The sequence below is a fragment of the Lonchura striata genome, chromosome 9 (genome assembly GCF_046129695.1).
Source record: "Lonchura striata isolate bLonStr1 chromosome 9, bLonStr1.mat, whole genome shotgun sequence".
Lineage (NCBI taxonomy): Eukaryota > Metazoa > Chordata > Aves > Passeriformes > Estrildidae > Lonchura > Lonchura striata.
Window position 1 is genome coordinate 12,708,397 of NC_134611.1, and position 21,476 is coordinate 12,729,872.

The 21,476-nt window shown below is 47.9% G+C and overlaps 1 protein-coding gene across 1 annotated transcript; it reads left to right on the forward strand.

Annotated features, from left to right (window-relative positions):
• The first annotated feature begins 358 nt into the window (after positions 1–358).
• Positions 359–20,904, forward strand: DMBX1 (diencephalon/mesencephalon homeobox 1). Its single transcript, XM_021530289.2, is given in 6 exon segments — positions 359–456; positions 458–512; positions 14,011–14,176; positions 18,289–18,467; positions 19,708–20,062; positions 20,504–20,904. Coding segments are annotated over 6 exon segments (1,254 nt in total).
• The last annotated feature ends 572 nt before the right edge of the window (positions 20,905–21,476 follow it).

A 21,476-nucleotide genomic window follows, 5' to 3' on the forward strand; every position in this document is an offset into this window, starting at 1 on the left:
CAGCATCACCACCCAGGGGCCGTCGGGGGAGAGGGAAACTTCAGGGTCTGATCCGGCGCGGTGCTAAGCGGGGGCGCAGGGTGAGGCACGGTTTGGCTTCCCTTCCCCGCGCCTGACGGACCCCATCGCCCCCCCGGTCCTGGCTCCAGCCCTCCTCCCTCCACCGGCATCCCGTCCGCTCCCAGGGATTTAATTAGGCGTTTACACCTCGGCTTGGAGTAAATGACTAGTAAGAAGTGTTGGGGGGGTGGGGGGTGTACCAGCAGCCCCGTTTTGATTGACAGGGTGGAGGACCATTGAAAATCTTGCTGGGTAGCTCCCGGGTCGCTATGAAGCTCCTTTTAAAAATCCTTCTCCAATGCTGACTCCCGGTAGATGGCAGCTCCGCCGGGCGCGCAGGCAGCGCGCAGGCAGCGCGGGCGGATGGAGTAGGGCGGGCCGGGGCGCAGCGCCGCGCTCCCACGCGTGTCCCCGCTCCCACGGCGGGCCCAGAGGCTGCCCCACCGCCCCAGGTAAGAGCCCTCCCGCAGCCCCGGGCAGCGCGGGTCCGGGTGGGCTGGGGAAGCCGACGGGAGAGGAGAGGACTTTGGGGATTGCTTGCCAGGAGGGGGAATCTGTCCGTGGGGGAATGCGCGGCGGCGGAGGGACCGCCGACAGGGATGCGCGCACCGCCGAGGAGAAGACCAGCCCGAGCTCCAGCGCGGATTCTCTGTCCTACTGTCCCTCTTTGTTTCTTTTTTCTTTTTCTTTTTTTTTTTTTTTTTTTTCCTTGTTTATTTGGAGTATGGCGCGCTTAAAAAAAAAAAAAAAGAAAAGAAAAAAAAGAAAAGAAAAAGAATCTAAACTACCGCGAAAAAAAAAAAGAAATAATGCAAACCCCCACTAGCATCTCGGGGCCTCGTTCCTATTGACTCCAACTGCAGCCCGCTCCGGAGCGGGTTTAGGCAGCTGGCGGGGATGTGAGGTTTGTAACCCGGCTCGGGGAATGGTGGGGGACGCGCATCCCTCCGTGAGCCGGGCTCCGCGGGAGGAGAGCGCAACTTTCCCCCTATTTACATAATGATGTTTTAGTAATCTGCGCAGCCTGGGGAGAGCCGCCGAGGGCAGAAACAAACCCGAGCGGGGCCGGGGACGATGGCGATGGCCCCGCTCGGGGTGGATGTGGGATTGCTTTTTCTTTCTGGTGCGGCTGGAAGTTGAGTGCGGAAGGGACGGCAAGATGCCGGCAGCGCTAGGAAGCCTTTCTAGGACAAATCACACCCGCACATCACCCCGTTGCGAGGTTAGACGGCAAAACGGACGGGAGCCCCCTGTAAGGAGCTGGAGGCCGGTCTTTGCGACCCCCCTGCACGCTCTCCCTCTTTAAGGGGTGTATAAATCCCGAACCTGCGCTGTCAGCCCTTCTTGATAAATTAAGGGCTTCGCAGTCGAAACCTATTTACACCTCCATTATAGGGCTAACCAAATGGGGATCCGCATGCATATTTTTACCGCAAGAGATCTCATACATCTCCGCCAGAGTCGCCCCTCGGGCCATGGGATAACCGATAGGGAAGGGGGGTGGGTTGTGCTCCGCCGCGGCCAGCACTTGAGCGGAAAAATGTCCGTGTCCCCACTCGGTGCTGGCTGCCCGGGGCACCCGGGACCCGTTCCCCTTGCAAGGGGCAAGGAGAGGGCGAGGGTGACCCCGCGGAAGCCTTGCGGGGGACCGGGCACACGGGCTGCTCTAGCCCAAAGCAAGGCCCTCGGGCAAGTTTCTCCTCCGCTGGAGATGGGGTTTGACGGCAACCCTTGCCGTGTGTCCCTTTATTTGAGGAGAGGAGGGACAAGAAGAGCCCGATACGGAGCCATCCTGTCCCCGCGGTCGGTGGCTTTTCCCGGCTGCGCTTTCCATTTATTTCCAGGCGGCGACCTCGGGCGCCTCGGGGGAAAAAGGGGTCAGCGCATCTCGGGACAGGTCCTTGGTGTCCCCGAGGGTCGCTTCGGCGAGGCCATCAGCAGAAAGGCGGGAGGGGGCAACATCCCCCGTTTCCCGGTGGGATTCCCGCACCGAGCGCTGCCCGCTGCCTTCGGAAACGGAACGCGGCCGGAGCGAGGCGGCATTGGCCCAACACTCCGGCCCCTGGCTGGGGCTTTGCGGGGTTGTCCCCGCACCCTCTGCTCCAGCCGGCCGCGCTCCGGCTGTGTCCCGCATTCTGCCTCCGCCGGGGAAAAAGAAATGTCCCCGCTCCGCCTCATCCCGTCCCCTCCGGCGGCCCCCTCCAGTTCCACTTGGTTAGCTCAAGTTTTCCATGTAAATGACAGTAATAAATATCTAATCATGTCCCGCAGCTATCGGCGGCTCGCCGAGCACCCGGCATTAATGAGACATCCAGGGGAAGTGGGGAAAAGGAGCGGGGGGGAAAAATAAAGAGGAAAGTTTTTCCGCTCTCCCTGAAATGGTTTCTAGAGGCGAGGCCCGGCCGAGGTGACGGGGGATGCGAGGAGAGCCCCTCGTTCTCCGGAATGATCCCAACTGCGGGGTCGCGCTCAGGTTCAAAGCCGTCCCCTCTAATTAACCCCCTCCCCAAAATCCCAGCAATTCCCCTCGAGGGAGGGGCGAGTCCGGTCGCATCCCCGGGCTGAGCGCTGCTGTCCCGAAAGCCCCGCGGAGATGCGTGTGCCCATCCCTGCCGTGATTCCCAAACAATTACCGGAGCTGCGATGAGCTCTGAATGCTGATGGTGGGCAGAGGGGGGAAGGCTGCGGCTGAAATTAAACCATGAGAGTTGGATTTGTTCGCCTAACGCTAAACAAATGGACTGATTACCTTCTCTCCAAACGCATCAGTCATACTACATTAAGTAGCAGAGAGCTAATTATCCCAATTAGGAGGCTGATTTATAATTAATGGCTTGGACCGAGTGATAATTGGATGTTAATGGATAACAGTTTTGTCTGAAGTAGCCTCCCGCTTCGCCAAAGGCAGGGCTGGAGGGTTTGGGGTTTATTTACCCTCTCCCTCCCTCACCTCTGCAGGGAGCACAAAGCGAAAGAGAAGAGAAATCTGCTTTTAGCTGGGTCGGGCGAGACCCTCCTCAGGCTGGGGGAGCCCGGGGCTCAGCGAGGAGAGCTGCGGGGTAACCTTCAGCACCCGCCTTCCCCAGCTTTTCAAGCAATATCTGCTGCTTTTTTTCATCTCCCCGTTAAGTGTCCAAGCCGTGGACAGCTGACCCTGCTGGGTACCTCATCCACCTACAGGACATGGGTCGTGTTCTCGATGAAGGGCAAAGGCTGACCCCACCACCACCCCCAAAGGGTGCCCTAGTGCACATCAGGCTTTTCCTCTGCCCTGCCTGTCCTAGGGAGAGCAGGATGGGACTCACCCTGAGGATGAGAGGTTTTACCCCCTCCCTGGCCCACAACCCCCGTGCAGTGGCGGGCAGAGAGTAAATCTGCAGTTTCTCTCACTGCTCTCTGTTTCTCCTGACCACATCTCAGAACTGGCTTGCTGACTGCTTAGCTTCTCTCTTCCATGTTCACTTGTCACCCATGAGTAACTTGATCAAGTCAACTTGATCAAGTCAATCCCACTTCCTTGTTTGCCCCAGCCAGAGAGACTTGGACCTACAACCCTTTGGCTTTTGGTTTGTGTTTCTAGGCTCAGGTTTTCCATTCTAACTCAGAATTGCAGTGGGCACTAAATTCCTGAAAGGGTGAGAGTGACTTCAGCCCTGAGTTACCCCCCATGACTGATGAGAGGTTGTATTAAATTATGCCAACACAGTCAATGCAAGTATACACCCAAAATTGTACCGCCAATACACAGAAATATGGTTTAGATCAGCTTTCCAGCTTTTCCTGCTAATTTAAAGAGATCTTGATGTTTAAATGGGAGATTCTCCTCATGCTCACACACATGAGAAGTGATCTTATTGCCATATCAGTAGGCACAGCTCTGTTTCACGGATCTGGTGCATATGTTGCTTTTCCTTAGTGCCCGTGTCACTGCCTGCACCAAAGAAAGAGTCAGAGGAGCTTCCCACAAATCAGAGAGAGGGGCAGGCTTGCCAGGCAAGTTTTACACAATATAGTTGTAGAGGGAGTGACTGCAGTGGGTTTGGTTCAATGTCTTTATCCTTTAAAAGAATATTTTGCTGAGAAAGAGGGAAATCGGATGAAAAGAAGCCGGAGTGAACAGTTTCTTTTTCCTCTGTCATTTTCACAACCAGCCCAGATGAAACAAAGCTGCTGCAGAGAAGGTCCTGGACCAGTTCTTCTGATACAGCTCCCTGCTGGTTTTATTGGTGATGCTATAGGTAAACTGTTCAGCTATCTAAAATTCCAGTGGTTTTTCAGGGGCATCTCAAAATTCAGCTTGTCAAGTTGAAAATGCTTCTACTGAGGCACTGACAAATGTCAGCTGGGCTTAAACCCTTTCAAAAGCTTGAGTGCTGGTTTCCAGAGCCTGTGTCGGAACAGAATCTTTATAGCTACCTTGCTTCATTTGGAAAAGCATAGGAGTAGGAAAAATGCTGAGGAACAGGGATTCAATAAATCCCAAATTTTCCAATCCTATACAGCTACTAATAAACTAATCTACATTGGAGGAATTTCCATCAAAATGTGCTGGTGGAGAAATTTAGAAATGTAGCCAAAGAGTCAAGAATTAATTCATGGTGCACCGGGGTTAGCCAAACCTTTTCCCACCATTTTATTTCACTCTAAGAGTTACTGAAATTGATTTTTTGTTTCCCTTTGAACTTCATTAGGTTTTGGATCAGACTTCTTCTATTTCCTAAAGCAGTTCTGGTGGAATTACAGCTCATGGGAAGGAGAGAGTCTCTGAGGGTGGGCTGGGAGCAGGATGGACCAGCAGTTCTCCGAAGGAAGGGAAATGGATATTGACACCAGGAGTTGTGAGTAGCTGGCACAGCTCTCCTAGGACCAACAGCAGCCTCTGTACAGCCAGAGCAAACACTGATTTGAGAAATGGTGCTGTAAAACTGAAAGTGTGGGTGCGATGCTTGGGAACTCCACGAGGATCTTCCAAAGAAAGAGTCAGAGTTGCTCTGGGGGAGAGGAGCTGATGGATGTTGGCAGGGAGGAAATATTCTTCCCAAGGGAGCTGTGGAAAGCCGGTGTCTCCAGCCGTGGGGCACCGGGCAGAGCGAGCAGGGAGCAGCTCTGGGAGCTCTTGGTTGTGTTGGCCGGAGGTGGGAGAACCTGCCTCTGCTGGGGGACCTCAGTCTCCCCACAAAACCCAGCAGACATTCAGCAGCTCTGCCTGCTTTACAGCACACAGCTCTTCAGAGCACAGATCACCTGCTGGTGGCCAAAATACATTGCTTACCTTGGCAGCCGTGCCGAATTCAGTGTAGGGATCCAAAAGCTTACGGGAAAGGAAGTCTTACATGTGCCCGTGGTGCTCCCCAGCTCCTGGCACTGCTGCCACAAACTCCAGTTCGTGGCCCTGTTTTAAGGTGGCACAAGTATTTCCCCCACTCCAGCCCCTCCACTGAGCTCAAGCATCCTTTTTAGTGGCAGGATGAAAATTTGTTGCCACTTGCAAAGAGGAAAAACTTAAATTTCTGGTTTATTCTGTTATTAGAAGCCCCCACAATTGCACGTCTTGTGGAGCTGCCTTTCAAGTTTGGGCTTTTTTTCCTTTTAGACCAAGGTAGAATTGTCTGTCATTTTGCCTTGTGGCTGATTTAAGTCTGAGCAGGAGCAGTTGCCATCCTGGCTGTTGTTTGGAGTGCTGCAAGGATCATCTGCAGAGGCAGGGTCCAGCTGAACCTGCAGAAACATCCTGAGTTCGGCTCTCAGCTTCTCTTGCTTCCAAGTTGTGCTTGCTCTTTTTATCTCTCAAAATCACCTTCGAGCAGAATTGCACTTGGCATCATAACCTCACAACCCTTCATCTAATCAGCTAAAAGAGCACCTAGGAAAGTCCTTTTGTGCCAGCAGGGTCAAACTCCAGCAGTGTGGCAGGAACCTCTGCATTTCACAAGGACACGCTGCTCCCCTCCTCGTGTGTGCACCAAACTCTCTCAGCTTAACACCCAGAACTTACAGCTTCAACTTTTTACTTTCTACTTGATGAGAGTGGTGGTGGTGGGAGCAGAAATTACCTGCAAGCCTGCATTCCCTCCTGGCAGCCTGGCAGCACCTCGGAAGCAGCAGGAGAGGAGCTGGGAATGTCTTAAACTGCCTCAGAAAATCTTCACAAAGCTTATCTGTGCACTTCTTGCAGGGTTTGATCTCCCTTGTTAGGGCTCAGGGTTAGATTGTCAGATCAGCGTCGTGATTGTGGTGCTCAGGATAGACACAGGAAAGGTCACAGGCTTAAAAACATATTTTGACACAGAATTGTAGATCCTTGTCTTCTTAATGAGACTGTCATGGGTAAAATCCTCCAGGATATTGCTCCATCTTCCAGGGATGGGAGATTCCTGAGCCAGAAGTCCCAAGAGGCTGCCTTCCAAGAAAGTCAGTTTGCTCATGGGAACAATCTGCAATCAAATATGCTGCAGGCAAAAGCTGTTTCAAGGGCAGAGAGCAAATAGGGAGCCACCCTCACACTTCCAGCAGCCCTGGAAAAGGGCAGAGTTTGGTTTAGAAAATTTCCTTTGCCAGTGTTAGGGAAAACAAAATGATGCTTCTCAAGAAAACCTTTTTCACAGAAGTGAGGCGAAGGACTGAGCAGGCACTTTGTTGTTTTTTCTTTTCATAAAACCACCAAGGATAAACCCTTAAAGCAGTTTGTGAATTCAGCAGTTTGACTGCAGGATACTTCAGGGTTACTCCAGGTTCTGAATTCGGAGGCAGAGGTGCTGGGAGGTCTGGAGGGGGGAGAGCAGGTGGGCAGCACAGGGGCGTGCGAGCCTGGCTGCGGCTGCATTTCTCACCCACGGATGTGGACGTGCAGCAGCAGCAGCGTGGCAGAGCTGGGCTGCAGGGCTCTGCTTCCATTCTGGTCTTAATGACAGCAAATCTTAAATGCATGATTTTTTTTTTGTTGTTGTTGTTGTTGCGGACTGATCTGGAAGAAGAATGAGATGAGAAACAAGAGTCAAAGTGATCTTCATAGCAAGAGCTTTTCTTTTTCCATGAAAACGCTCCACTTTGATATAATTTCCAAGAGCTTCTGCTGAGGTTTGAGTGCTGCTCTGAAGGGGAGAAGGGAGGTTTGTCCTGGTTTGATCTGCCAGTGCTGCTTGTGTCGTGCAAATTATGACAAGCAAGGGATTTTGCACCACAGTGATATTTAGTGATGGCACTCCTGGCTCTACACTGCTGGGCTCCAAGCCCTGAAACTTATCCCCCATGCAAAAGCAGAGCCTTTAATGATGTCTTTATTTTATTTTCTTTATTTTGTACCTAGAAAGCTTGCCCTCTGAAAAATGCCTCTGCAAACAGAGGCATTGGAAAGTCTTTTGCCAGGAAGTCTCTAATCAATCACTCTATTCCGTTATCTTTTGGGTGAAAAACGATGATTTTGCAAAAGCCTTAAATAAAAATCACAGCAAATGATGCGAGTTACCCCTGTCAGCCAGGGCCTGTTACCTCAGCTGCTCACAACCTGATGTTGAGAATTTCTCAGGACCTGCAACAAAACTTTCTTGTCTCAGCAGAGTGCTCTGAGGTTTGTTTTACAAAAATTGCAAGCCCTCCTGCATCCTATTATGTTTCCTCTGCAAATAGATGAGCATTGCCAACACAGCTGCTGTGCTCATCATCAGCACAGCCTCAGAGTCACTTATTTCACAAGGTCTACCCAAAAATGGTGACGCTGTCCCCAACTGGAAGTATTTCCATATTTCAGCTGCTAGCAATTCTCCTGGTTTTAAGGAAAAAAATATTTATTTATACCAAGGTCACTAGGAATAGTTGAGTGTGAGCTGCAAGAATTGGTGTAATTGGTCAGGTTTGGCTTTTGGTGCATTGTCACTTAAGTTTAGCTAGATCCTGCTTAATTAAGATCTCTCTCTGCACTTAGAAATTAACTTTGTTTAAATCCAGGGATTTTCACAAGAGTAAAAATACTTCAGGAAGATTGGAAATGCAGAGTCCTGCAGGGTTTTTGGGAGCTCTTCTCAGTTCCTTATTTCAGTTATAAGGGAAGTCTTTTGGAAGCCTGTTTTTATAGTATATGCTGCTCACAGACTGACATTTGAATGAGGAACTATGATGTGTTAGAGTATTTCAAATTATCGGTGTTTCACCCACTACAAAGGTGAAATTGTTTCCTTAGATGTTCGGTAATCTCATATGAGGAACAAAACTGATTTATAGTATGTTGGTTATTATCTTATGTGATTTTGGGCCTTTATGTATCTAAAAGATTTAGGGATAGATTGAAAAAAATTGAAGAAAACCTCTTGCTAGGATCATTTATTCATAACCCCCCAGGTATGTAATTCATTTAGTACCAAATACATATAAACCAAATGTCTGTCTAAAGAGTGAGCCTGTTTTCCTAGAATGTGAGTTACACAGAGTCAAAGATTTGTTATTTATCTTTCTGATTTGAAGTGTTTCTGAATAAGGAATTAAAGCATAAAATCAGAACGCAGAGCAGCTCTGGGGGAGGTGAGGGGGAATATTCTGCTGTGATTCTGTTTTCAATGATGTTTTTTGCCAGTGGTAATAAGGGGGAAAGGATGTTGCAGCACAAACCATTTGCTGTTTTTCCCTGTTAGTTACGAACAGTGGGTTCCTGTGCTTTGCACGAACACCAGCAGTGATTTGTAGCCCCTTTGCAGGTGCTCAGGCTGAGCACCACAACTTTCCTTTTACCTGACAGGGCTACTCCTATTTTTTTCTGTCACCTGCAGAACCCTGAACATCAATCAAGTGCACCAGACTTCTGTTTGATGCTTAATTTTTTTAACTGATCTTTTCCTTGTGTTGAAGCTGTGCCTTGCATCAGGGCACCGACCTGAGGCTGTGCCGTGCTCTTCCAAACCTTAAATGCATCTGTGGTGAATCTCTCTATAAGCAATGAAATATAGTGTTGAAATTCCATTCTGAAAGTGACTTCCTGAAGTCCAGATTTGATATCTTTTTTTTTTTTTTTTTTGGTACAGCTTATTTCCCACATAAAGAAAGCCTCATACACCTTCTCTACCACCACCAACCCTCTCATTCTGGGGACAGCTTTGCTGAAGTGATAAAGAAATACCCCATGGTGCCCACCAGTCAAAAGCAGACTGGCATCCTTTTATTGAAACCTCTAGGAATCATTCAGTATTTCTGACACATAGGTTCTATTACCCCACTCTTTACGATGGCACCTGAGTGTCCCATGTAGATTAATGAATTTAGTATTTCTTTGAATTTGGGATGATTCACTGTTTGGGGGGAAAAGAGTTAATGGTCCAAAGCCCCTGCAAAGCTGCATGTTCTACATCCAGCCTCAGCCCCATCTCACCTGACAGAGTTTGCTTGAGAAGGGCAAATGTCCTGTTTGTGATTTTGGTTTGGTGATTTGTTGGTTTGTTTTTTTTTCCTGATAGAAGGGAAAATATGATGTTTTCTTGCCAGGTACTATTCAGAAAACTTCAATACCTAATTTTTTAAATTGTTCTCAGATCTGTCTCAATTCCACATATACACAAGCCACAAGGAACAGGGGTTTTCAGCTGGTGAGGAAATGCATGGGTCTCTCTTCACATCTTCTCTCAGGACAGAATTACATGCGTAATTATACAAAATTAGTTGCAAGCTAAATAGGGAAACTTAAAGCCTTGTGCAAAACTGAGAATATTAAAACCTAGGGTCAGATCTCCCCTGTATGCCACATTTTTATGAGGTGCACCATAAACTGCACTACTCTTGTGCTGTATGGCTTCAGGGAAACCTGAGGTTATCAAGGCCAGTGCTGGGAAGGGGTGGATGTGAGCCACGCTGGCTGGAGCAGTGCAGCCCTGCCCTGGGATAACAGGGCTCCTGTTTCTGGCTGCTGAATGTGCAGATTGTCTTGTGTCAGATTGAACAGCTGAATACGGAGTGGTGAGGTCCCTGGGTCAGTCTGGGATGGGCACAATCCTGCACTGCCTGGTCTCAAAGCAATGCAGGAATGGAGAAAGCTGGATTTCTCATAGACAGCAGCAGCTAAAGCCAGAGGAAATCCCATGTCCTGTCTGTGAGCTGGATCCAGGCAGGACATGGCCCCTGTGCTCTGAGAAGTCTGCAGGCATGGGAAGAAAGGTGGGCACAGCATCCCTGAGTTTTCCATAGCAAAAATATGAGTGAGAGGTAGGAGCCATGGGAGGGATTTTGACACTGAGGTGGCAGTGCCAGGATTGTGAAGACAGGAGGAGTGGGAGACCCGGCAGGGTCTGGTGCAGGGCATGCGAGGAGAGCTCACAGCTGGTGCTGAGCAATGTGGGGGCTGGACAGGGCTGGCTTGGGATGCCGGGGTGGGAGAGCTTCTGCTGCTGGTGATGCTGGGGTGGGAGAGCCTCTGCTGCTGCCCTGAAGGGCTCTGCAGGGAGAGACCACCAGCCCAGGAGGTGCCAGCTCACAGCATCCACCCCCTGTGCTGAGCAAACGCAGCAGCATCAGCCCACAGGCTCCTGGCAGGGGCATTTTTCACTCACCTATTATTTTCCTGTTTTCCTCAGCTTCCATCTCCTTTCTTGGCTGCTCCTAACTCTTCAATTATCTCTGATGCACAGAATCAGGATGAGGAATCCCCGTTCTTTCAGGATGGTCCCTGTAACCCTCCCAGCTCATCCACAGCTACCCAAGCCCATGCCCTTCAACAAAGCAGGAGTTCAAACTTTGCTCTCATCCTGCTGTTCCTGAGGCCCTCCAGCCACGCGGAGACATAAAAGATGCATTTGCAGATTTTGAAAATTAAAACCATCTATACAGCCAGTGGGAAGGGATCAGCTTATTTGGTTGCTTAATGAAATATAAAGATTATTTTAACCAGTGTAAGCACTATTCGACAGCTTGTGAAACACAGCAGTGGCTTGATGAATGGCTTTCTCCATTAAAAAAAATTGCCGCATGATGTCTTTTAAATATTTAATTTATTGAGGTTGGAGTGAGCTCGGAGCTGACAGTTAAACAGGAGCTATTTGTGGTTCTCAGTTAACTTTGCTTACCCAGCTGAACCGTCTCGCTCAGTAAATTCCCTCATTTTTTATACAGAATCTGGGATGATACATTTGCTGCACAAGTGAGTAGGAAGTTCTGCCTGTTGTCTGCACTGCAGCGTAACAGGCAGTTACCACCAAAGCTGTGATGGGCATTGACTCCCATCCTGAGTCCACCCCTGTGAAGTCGTTCTCTTTTTTCTTTTTTATTTTTTTTTTAATGCACTTTCTTCTAGGCCACCCAAAAATGTACACATAAAATAATCTTTTAACAATCAAAACCACCAAAATATTCCTGGAGCAAGTGTTTCAGTGGCAACACTGGGCTCCAGACACAACACCACTGGCAGTGTCCTTGGAAGACTGTATGGTATGGGAAAATTCCCCTCCTCTCCCTCTTCGTTTTTCCTTTAATGTGCCAGCCTGCTACACAGCCGATGACATGCAAGGGGGATTAGAAAAGAAAAACAGGCATTTCTGTGAGTTGGGAGTCAAAGACACTTGGCCTCCCACGTATCTCCTGGCAAGGCTGAGCCCGGTGTGGATTCTCCAGCCTCTATTAAGGACAGAGGTCTGGCAGCAGCCCAGGGCAGTTAATAGGTTCTGTGTCCTCAAATGGTTTTCACAAAACACGCAAGAACTTAATAAGCTTTGAGACCTCTACCCCGCTGGCCAAAGCTGGTACAACCAGCCAGCTGGTTCACAAGTGAGGTGGTGAGAGGGTAGGAGGCAGAATGAAGTTGCAAATCTCGGTTTTGCTGCCTGTGTTGGCCAGAAAAGCCAGTCCTGCCCTTGTCTGTGACAGTGAGGCAGTGAACAACTGTATTGGGTGGCATGATGCTCTTGGGAAATGAACCACACCAGGAATGGGGTGAGGCTGCACCACAGGTCAGTCTTTCCCAGGTGATGGGAGATGTCCTCTGTGGCCATGTCAGTGGTCCATGTCACTGGGACATGTCCCTTAACATGTGCCACCAGCAGCAAAACTTTGCAGTCCCAGAAAGCAACATCACAGCTGTAATTTCGGTGTGAACCCTATTGTGAGGAAGATAGATAAGAATGCCAAAAATCTGTTGGTGTGTGAAGTCCATCACCTTAATCAGAGAACCAGAAAACAATTTTGTCATTGCTTAAATCTTCTCTAAACTCCATTAGAGCAGAGCTATGGCATCCTTATGTTTCGGTTGGCACCTGAAATGAAAATGTCCATTTTCACATTTTATCTTAGAAGAATGGGGAGTCAGTGCAGAGTGGGTGAGCAGGCAGACACAATGCAGATGAAGCTGGCATCAGGGTGTGTGTCAGACCTTGGTGTGTCACCACACCCGGACCTGCCACCTTCCACTGGCACTCAGTGCTGAAATGATACAGTGGCAGAGCACAAGGGACTTGGGGAAACGGGAACGAAGCGGAGTGCTAAATGTCAAAATTATGGGTTTATAATTTCTGTAGCCTCTTTGAGAAGACAATCCCAAAACCAGAACTCACATTCATGAGGGTCATCCTTGGGCTGGCAGAGTGTTTGACCAAACTCAGCTGCATGTTTCCCTCCCCTGTTCCTGGGCACCACAGTGCAGAGATGCTTGTGAGGGTGAAGCCATGAGATGCCCCAGACCCTGCTGTTACACAAGGTCACTTCATGTTTGTACTTCTTACATCAAGGTGAAAAGAGCAGAAGTTCAGAGCAGGAGGGGCAGTGGCACCAACTCATTTCCATCTCTGCCTCTTCACCATGAGTCTGTCCCTCCGTGTTGTAAATAATTTATGGGCAAATATGAAGGTTTTTTTGCAGTACAGAAAATACAGCAGATAGTTGTTCTTCCAAATTTTCACTGTTCAATGCATCACATTCCTCCTAAAACTACGGGCATTTCTCCTGAAATCATCACCTCCCTCCAGAGTTTAAATTGTTGTCTAAGAGGCTGCCTGAAAAGATGTCTGCTTTCCTTAAGTTAGTCCAGCTGACCCTCTTTCCCTGAGCGTTTGTTCATTGCACTGACTTTCCAGATGGTGACTTGCTGATGTAAATGGTGGTTTAAAAAATTTATTTTGTGGCTAATGTTTCACAACTTCCTTTCTGATGTCTTACAAACTGCAGAAACGACATCCTGGAGGCCCTCAGTCATTTACAACAGGGATGAATGAAGCATTGCTTGGCTTTTGAGATCAATATTAGCTCAGTTTTACAGATGGTCTGTAAGGAAAAAGAGCTTGAAGTTTCATGCAGAGCCTACACTAGAAAAAAAAAGGCCATTAGTTTTCTGAAATAATTTCCTTGCTATTGAGCTATGAAATGTCGGTATTTATTGCAAACCTTATTCCCTCTTTAGCCGTAACGTTTTTGGTACTATTACGGTGAAAATTTATTTTCTTTTTCACCACATGCTCCTTTCCCCCCCACCCCCCCCACCGTATCATCTGTGTTTTCTTAAGAAGACCTGTTAGAAAAATGAATAATGAATGGAAACAAATTATAAATGAATGAGCTCAGATGAGAAACATTATTTGACATTGCAGCGCTGGGATTACAACAAATAGTCCACTGTAGGCAGTGGTAGGGGCAAAATCCCAGCTAGCCCTGGGATAGAGCTAGGACAATGCATTAAAAGTCACTGTAATATGATAAACTGTATTGTGGTATGCAAAAAAATTAATTTCCCATATTTTGATCAGCATGAATGAGATGTAGTCAGATTCTGGGCTTTAAGTTTGGAAACTGGACTCGTGTTGCTGGTGCTTCAGGTGCACAGCAGATATTTCCGTTCCTGTCCCAGAACCTGTTGGGGCTGTGTGGTCAGACACGAGCCTTCAGCAGCACTTCAGCTCTGAGCTCAGCATTCCCAAAGCTCTGCTGAGACCCCAGGAGCAGCTGGAACAGCACGTGCCTGAGCCCCTGTCTCGTGTGGCTGATGTTTTGCAGGTCGATGTCACCATGCAGCACTATGGAGTGAACGGCTACTCGCTGCACGCCATGAACTCGCTGAGCGCCATGTACAACCTCCACCAGCAGGCAGCTCAGCAGGCCCAGCACGCCCCCGACTACCGCCCCTCCGTGCACGCCCTCACCCTGGCAGAGAGACTGGCTGGTAAGAACAACTCATGGCCAGTGCCCTTGCCTGGCTCTAAAAACCCCACCCAAAAAAAAAAAAAAAACCAAAAAAAAAAACCAACCCAACAACAACAACAAAACCAGCACACACAAAGAAACCAAAAAACCCAGAACAAAAAAAATCTCTTGCTTTCATTGAGTGAAACTCTTTTGGAGTGTGAGAGAGCCAAGGGGCATGGTGTGCTTCTCAGTGCTGTCCCTGAGGCCAAGCTCTCAGGGGGCACCTGCCCTCCAGTGTGTGCTGGCACCTTGCTTCAGACTGGCCTCAGACAGCTGGGAAGAGGGGAGAGATGGCTCAACTGTACGGGATTGAAAAGAGCATTAAACAGACACTGAAATGTCTTTTAATGAGTGAACAGAAAACAGCAAAGAATTTCCCTTTCTTATTAGTAAATAGGGGCAGGAGTGAAGGTGATCACAAAGTAAATTGGATTCCCCAGCTCAGGCACCCAGGTCTTGCATTCCCTGACAGCCACCTCCTGCCATCCCAGGCCATACCTTGTTTCTGCACATTGTCTCTTCATGCAGCTATTTTCCACTTCTTTCCTAAAAATCCCTTTTTCTCTCTGGGAGATGATCTTCATTTGGATCTCATTTGGGTTTCACCCTGACCTATTTCTTTCTTGGCATCCTAGACCTTGCCTTGGGTGACACTTCCCTGCAGATCCTGCTGCCTTCTATAAAACAGCTTTTTAGCTCAAATCACTCACACGTGACTTTACCCAGGCATTTCATTTACACAGCACTGTTGATGGTGGGGCAGCAGGACAGGAGCTGCTGCTACAGAGCATCTGAGCTGGTTTTCTGTGTTCAGCCATGGTTGAAACAGCACTGCACTGATGCTGTCATTAATAGGAAGTGCACAGCCCAGACAGTATTTTATGATTTGGTAAAAGTAATTGTTCAAAAATAATGGATGGAGACCTGAGAATATTTGGTGTGGTATGGCACATATATCTGCTCTAAATTTCAGCCTGACATGAAACATCCAGACCTGGCTGAGATCATCAAAGACTTCTGCAGTGCAAGTGATCAGCAGCAGCAACATCAATGTTTTGGTCTGGACTTGGATTCATTGATGTAAAGCAGATCTGACAACAAGGAAGTGGAAGCTTAAATAAAATGTTACCATACCTGTGATTCTAGAAACTTCCCCAGAATGGAATTATCTTCCCTGACTGCCTAAAAATATGTATCTGTTGTAAGATAGCTTTCTAGTTGTCTGATATTAAAGTTAAAAAAAAAAAATTGTAGAGGGATTCCTTACAGTCTAGAGTAGCTGGGAAGAATTACCTGTATAAACAGCTTTGGTGGGCTAAATTTCATAAATAATGGCTTAAGCCAAAATAAAGATGCAGAAGTTTCAGGAAAGTCCTCCCAGATGAGCAGTCCACAAAGGCATGATGATAAAGATCATGGACTCTTTGGATCAGTGAGCCACAGCTGGCTGTCAGGTCTGTGTGCCAGCAATGTTCCCTTAGCCAGCTGCTATTTATGACCTTCTTAGCATGGTTCTAAGTTGCCTGTGGGATCTCTGGGGTGGCACAGGGCAGAGCAGGAGTCACTGTTCTCATCAATAAACAACCAAAGTGGAATCAAAGTGACCCAGACTCTTCTCCTGGCTCTGCTGCTGGGCTACAGCGCGAGGAGGAGAGCACTGTCCTTGTCCTGGTCATCCGTCCCCTTGTCTCCTGCCCCTTTTCACTATGCAGGTTGTCAGATGGGAGCAGATGGTCCTGAACACTGCAATGTAACTTGCAGACCCTGCATCTCAAGGCGCCCCTTTTTTAGCTGCAAGGATCTCTTGAAAGATATTTGTGATCTCTATCTTTTAGAGTAGAGGCATGGAGGACTTAATGTCTTTGGCCCTAACTAGGCTAAAGCAGAGGAAGATAAAAAGACTAAAAAAACTATTCTCATATTCTTGACCGGAAGATTAAATTTGTTTCTTGACCTCTTATCTCTAAAATTAATAACCCACCTGGAAGACTTTCCAAATTAAATCCCATAGTCCCCTCATCTGCTTATCATTGTCAGTGTAGGCATTAAATATCTACAAGCTGTTTCCTTTGCAGTTGCCTCACATTCTGTTACTTCTGAATATCTTTCAGTGCAGGTTATAGATCTCATTTGCCTTCCAGGGACAGTCAGAATAAAGCAGCACAAAAGCAAATGACCTTAAGTCAGAAAACAGAGGTTTCTGGTGGTAACTGCAAAGACTCACCTGCAATTTATATTCTCCTTCTTGCACAAAGCCTGAAAACATAGTTAAAACATTAAAATAATTGCTGTTTGCCTCTTGCTGGAGTGGCCAAACTTAATGCATGAGCTGCCGCCTCTGGGGAGCTGGTAGGTGTAACCTCTACTCTAGAAATTTGGGAATACTCCAGCCTGCAGGTAGGGTGTTTAGGTAGGGTGTTTAACCAGTGCCCTTTCTCCTGTTTTTGTGTACTTGAAACACAAATGTTAGCTTTTTAAAATGTTTTGGGGCAGCTTCAATTTAACTTCTTGTGCTGGAGTATCCCTTCTCCTCTCCTGGCAGCACTGTGAGCTGTGCCTGGATGCACAAGGATGGTCCCTCTGCCTCCACAGAGGCAGCTTTATCACCAGCATTCGAACTCCCCAAGGAGCTCTGATTCCTCAAACACAAAATTCTCTTGTATGCAACCAGCACTATATTGTTGAAGACCTTTAGCCTGATCACATCTCTGCCAGGTTGCCAAAACCACGCAGCTTTGGCAATCCCCCAAAAGGGCGCTGCGAGTGCTGACCTAGAATGGAACAGCTGGAAGTTTGGGAAGAGGAATGTTTGAGAATGCAAAGCTGATTTGCTACGCTCGTTTAGCCAGTGGATCTGAGACCTGGCTGTGTGGTGCTGAGGGTGGCCTGACAGCAGGTTTTTGTTTATTGTTTAGATCCATGTCGCGATGCTCGTGACAAAAGCGCAAACAAACAGCAGCCAGAGCCTTCATTGGGCTCCGTGTGCTGATAGTGCCAGCTTTTCTCCCTCTTCTGTTGTTTTCTCGTGTGTTCATTCCTCCCTTCTACTGGAAGTCACATTCTTAACCGAATTAAAAATGATACCAGACACTGCTCTTTCTGCATTTCCTCTATGAGAGCTAACCTCTTGCCAGACTGTTTCATTCCAGGGCTGTAGCACAGCATGTCCCAACTTGCATAATAAAGGGTGGGTTTTTTTCATTTTCAAGTAACTTATTTTCATTGATTTAAGATCTTTCTACTCCCACTAACTGTTGTGCAATAATAACCCCTCTGGTAAAATAATAAGCCCTTAACTGTTGGCCTCAGATTTTCCCCAGTCTGAATTTCTTCTCTGCCCTCAATTTTCCAAGCTTGCTTTGCAAAGTCAGACCTTGTGAGTAGGTGCTCTGCTGAGAAGAGCTCAGCATATGAGCTCTGGGCTTGCAACCAGTGGGGCTGGACGTGGCCTTGGCTGGTGTTTCCACCCCAGATGCTGGAGAGTGTCCGTGCTCAGTGAAGGATGTGCTTTGGAGCAAAATGCACAAAAGCACATGAGATTAAATGCTCTCTGAACTGGAGCCCAGAACAACTCTCCAATATCATGCCTTGAAGACTGCAGTGGGCTATGCACAAGACATTAAAGAAGTACAAGAATGAATATCCCCACATAATTTTTAATTGTGTTTCTTAATGGGAGGTGCTTATGTCATGGCAGGGTCTGGGTATCTGCATGTCCTGCCCCACTGACGTTGGAGCAGATTGAGTTATTTCAGCCAAATTCAGCACTAGAGTCTCAACAGCTTTCACAGCTGTCACAAAAAGAGGTTCTCTCTCCAGAGCAGGTTTTTAGAGTCATAGGATGGTTTGGGCTGGAAGTGATCTTAAAGGTCATCTAATTTTAACCCCTCTGCTCTGATTTTATCTCTTTGGACACCTCAGTTAACTAGTAAAATCCGTATGTATGTGTTTTATTAGCTCTAAAGCAATGGAAAAAACATTCCATAGTTTCATCTGATGTTAGCAAGTGCTTTATTCGACTGTCAGCGTACAAATTCCAATAATTAAATTGGCCACTTTCCTTGTCTTCCAACGGCTGTACATTTCAAGACATCATTTTGGAGGCACGTTATGGATCCCAGCACCGCAAACAAAGGCGAAGTCGCACGGCCTTCACCGCCCAGCAGCTGGAGGCCCTGGAGAAGACCTTCCAGAAGACTCACTACCCAGATGTGGTGATGAGAGAGCGCCTGGCCATGTGCACAAACCTGCCTGAAGCCAGAGTCCAGGTACTGACACTGGGGTTTGCCAGTGGGGATGTTTAAAAGAACACAGCGTTCCCAGAGGGCTGACAGCTCCCTTGACCTTCCAGAGTTCTTTCAGTGGAACCAGAGATTTTGGGGCAGAGAAGTTGTCAAAGGCAGGGGCAGGGAGGATAAAATTACCCGAAGTCACACATCTGCTTAAGAAACTTCTAATCCACGCGCACATTTTTTAAATTTAGGATTGTCTGAAGTGTACACTGGTTTTCATTTGTTCTTTCACATTTCTTTGAGGGAAGTTTTAGAAACTACAGAAGTCTATTTATTTATTTATTTGTGAGGCTTTTCTGGCTTTCTCAAAAAAGTAGAGACCCAAGTAATTCCAGCTGCTCTTTTCCACCAGTGTCAATATTTGTAACATCTCAGGCCAAGGTTTGGGTTTGCTTTTTAGTTTCAATTAGTGCAAAATGTGCTAGTTCATAACCTGCTGGTGAAGCAGTTCTTGTCTTTTAAAAGGCAAATATTTTTAACTGCGAAGAGAAAAAGTTGTGGAAAAAAATTGGTTCTTTTATATAAGTATCAAGGCATTTTGATCTAAAAAAATGGTTTGTCCCCTTATCTAACCAAGCAAACAACAAACAAGATTTGCTAATATATTTCTTCTGATACATGTCTACTGATTTAGGTTAAAAAAATAATGGAGTCTCTCCTTTCCTAAGTGCAGTTCCCAGATAACAGCTTATGCCTGTAATGACTTTGATAGGCATACAGATAGACATCATAGTTTTGATACACTTATAACCAAATGGTTTTAGAAATTTAACAGACTGTAAGTCATTGTAATGCCATCAGACATTACAGCTGCAAGACATTATTTTTGGATGCAGCTGCCTAACTAATTTAGGGGGAAAATACTACCAAACCCCAAAAAATACCAGTAGTGGATCCTGTTAAAGAATCAATATAGATTCTTTAACATAGTCTGGATATTTTGATATCCAGCCTATGTTAAATATAATATATAGTATATTTATATTTGTTTTAATATATCTTTAATATAGGCTGGATATTTTTTAGTCTGTTTGAAATGTTATTTGTAGATTCACTGAAAACAGTTGAGCTGTAAGGTCCAGCATAGCAGAATGGCCTTTGAGCACATGGGCATGCACATGGGGTTCCCCTGAAGCTCTGAGGCTGAGTGATGCTGAATTTGGCCTTTGGCAGGATTCTCACTGGCTTTTCTCCCTTGCTGTTTGTGGCACGGAAGGTCTGGTTCAAGAACCGGAGGGCCAAATTCCGGAAGAAGCAGCGCAGCCTGCAGAAAGAGCAGCTGCAGAAGCAGAAGGACTGTGAGGGGAGCCACAGTGAGGGAAAGATGGAGCCGCCTGTGCTGGAGACCCAGGCTCCCACCCCGGACACTGAGAAGGTCCAGAGTCTCCCCAGTGAGGTGGGCACAGACCTCAACCTGACCCTGTCGGAGCAGTCTGCCAGCGAGTCGGCGCCTGAGGACCAGACCGACAGAGAGGAGGAGTTCAAGAGCACCTTGGATGAGGCCAAAGTGGACAAGAGCCCTGGTGTGGACAGCAAGACTTTGAACTGCAAGAGAGCGAGCCCAAAAGCAGGTGAGGGGCGGTGCATGGATGGGGGTTGGTGTCAGGACCCCTTTCCAAGGGGATGCTGGTGGTTGGGTGTAGTCCCATATTCCCTGTGGAGTGGGTGCTCATGGATGGGCTGCCCAGGTTTGTCTTCTTGTCCTCAGCACTGAACAGGCCCCACAAAAGGCAGGAGGTCCATTGCAGCTGGAGCATTGAAAGAGCAAAGACCTTCTGCTCCAATCTTGGGGAGAGCAGTGCCTGGCAGCAGCAGAGAGCTCAGCCCCATTTCTACTCTCTGAGGTGCCAGGATGGCAAAGGCACACATTTAGCTCTCGTGAGCTGTCACACCCTCTCTCCTTTGATCTCCAGTGCAAGACACAAGCCCATGCTGCTGCCCAGACCTTTCTGGGGTGTGAATAAGCACCAGCCTGTAGGAATAACCCCCATCCCCTCTGTCTCCTGCTGCAGAGTCCCCTATCAGCGCGACTGTGACGCCTTCGTCCAGCAGTGGCCTGGCTCAGACTCACTCCTACTCCTCCTCACCCCTGAGCCTCTTCCGCCTGCAGGAGCAGTTCCGCCAGCACATGGCAGCCACCAACAACTTGGTCCATTACTCCTCCTTTGAAATGGGGACACCGTCTGCCATGCCCTACTTGGGCATGAACGTCAACATGGCCCCGCTGAGCTCCCTGCACTGTCAGTCCTATTACCAGTCGCTGTCCCACGCTCAGCAGGTCTGGTCCTCCCCCATCCTGCAGGCCTCCAGCTCCCTGCCCAGCCTGAACAGTAAAACCACGAGCATTGAGAACCTGAGGCTGCGGGCAAAGCAGCACGCGGCGTCCCTGGGGCTGGACACCCTCCCCAACTGACTGTCCCAGAGGCTGGCACCACACACGGCTCTCCTCGAATCCCCAGACTCCCCCACCTCTTCCTGGAGTCAGGTGCTCCCTTGCAGGGAAAACTTTGCGTTTATTCACGTCCTGTTAGCACCACAGTTGCGTCAGACATTGCTGCTGGCCCGGTCTTCACTGAATATTTAATGAGGAAGGGGGAGAGGATCTGTGTTTAGACAGATGAACTGTCCTCTGGACTGCCGTGGGTTCAGCCTGTAACACCCAGGAGGAGCCCCTTCTCCTCATCCCCTCGATAAGGTGCCAACTGTGATATATTCACCTTTTATTTTGTTGTTGCTGTTACGTTCTTTGGGAGAAGAAAGAGTTCCTGCTTTGTCTTGTATATAGTTTATAATGTTGACAGCACCCATCATCTGTGTGTTACTGTCAGTGTTACAGAACTGTGACCTCTTTTGCTTTTATTCCCCCTTCCTTTTCAATTTTAGTAGCTAGTATCAGAGTTACAAATCAGCCATCATCTTGACCTCAGCTGGTAGCTAGTTGCTCTTCTTGGGTCAGTATCCTAAAGGTGTTCATGAGGAAGAGAC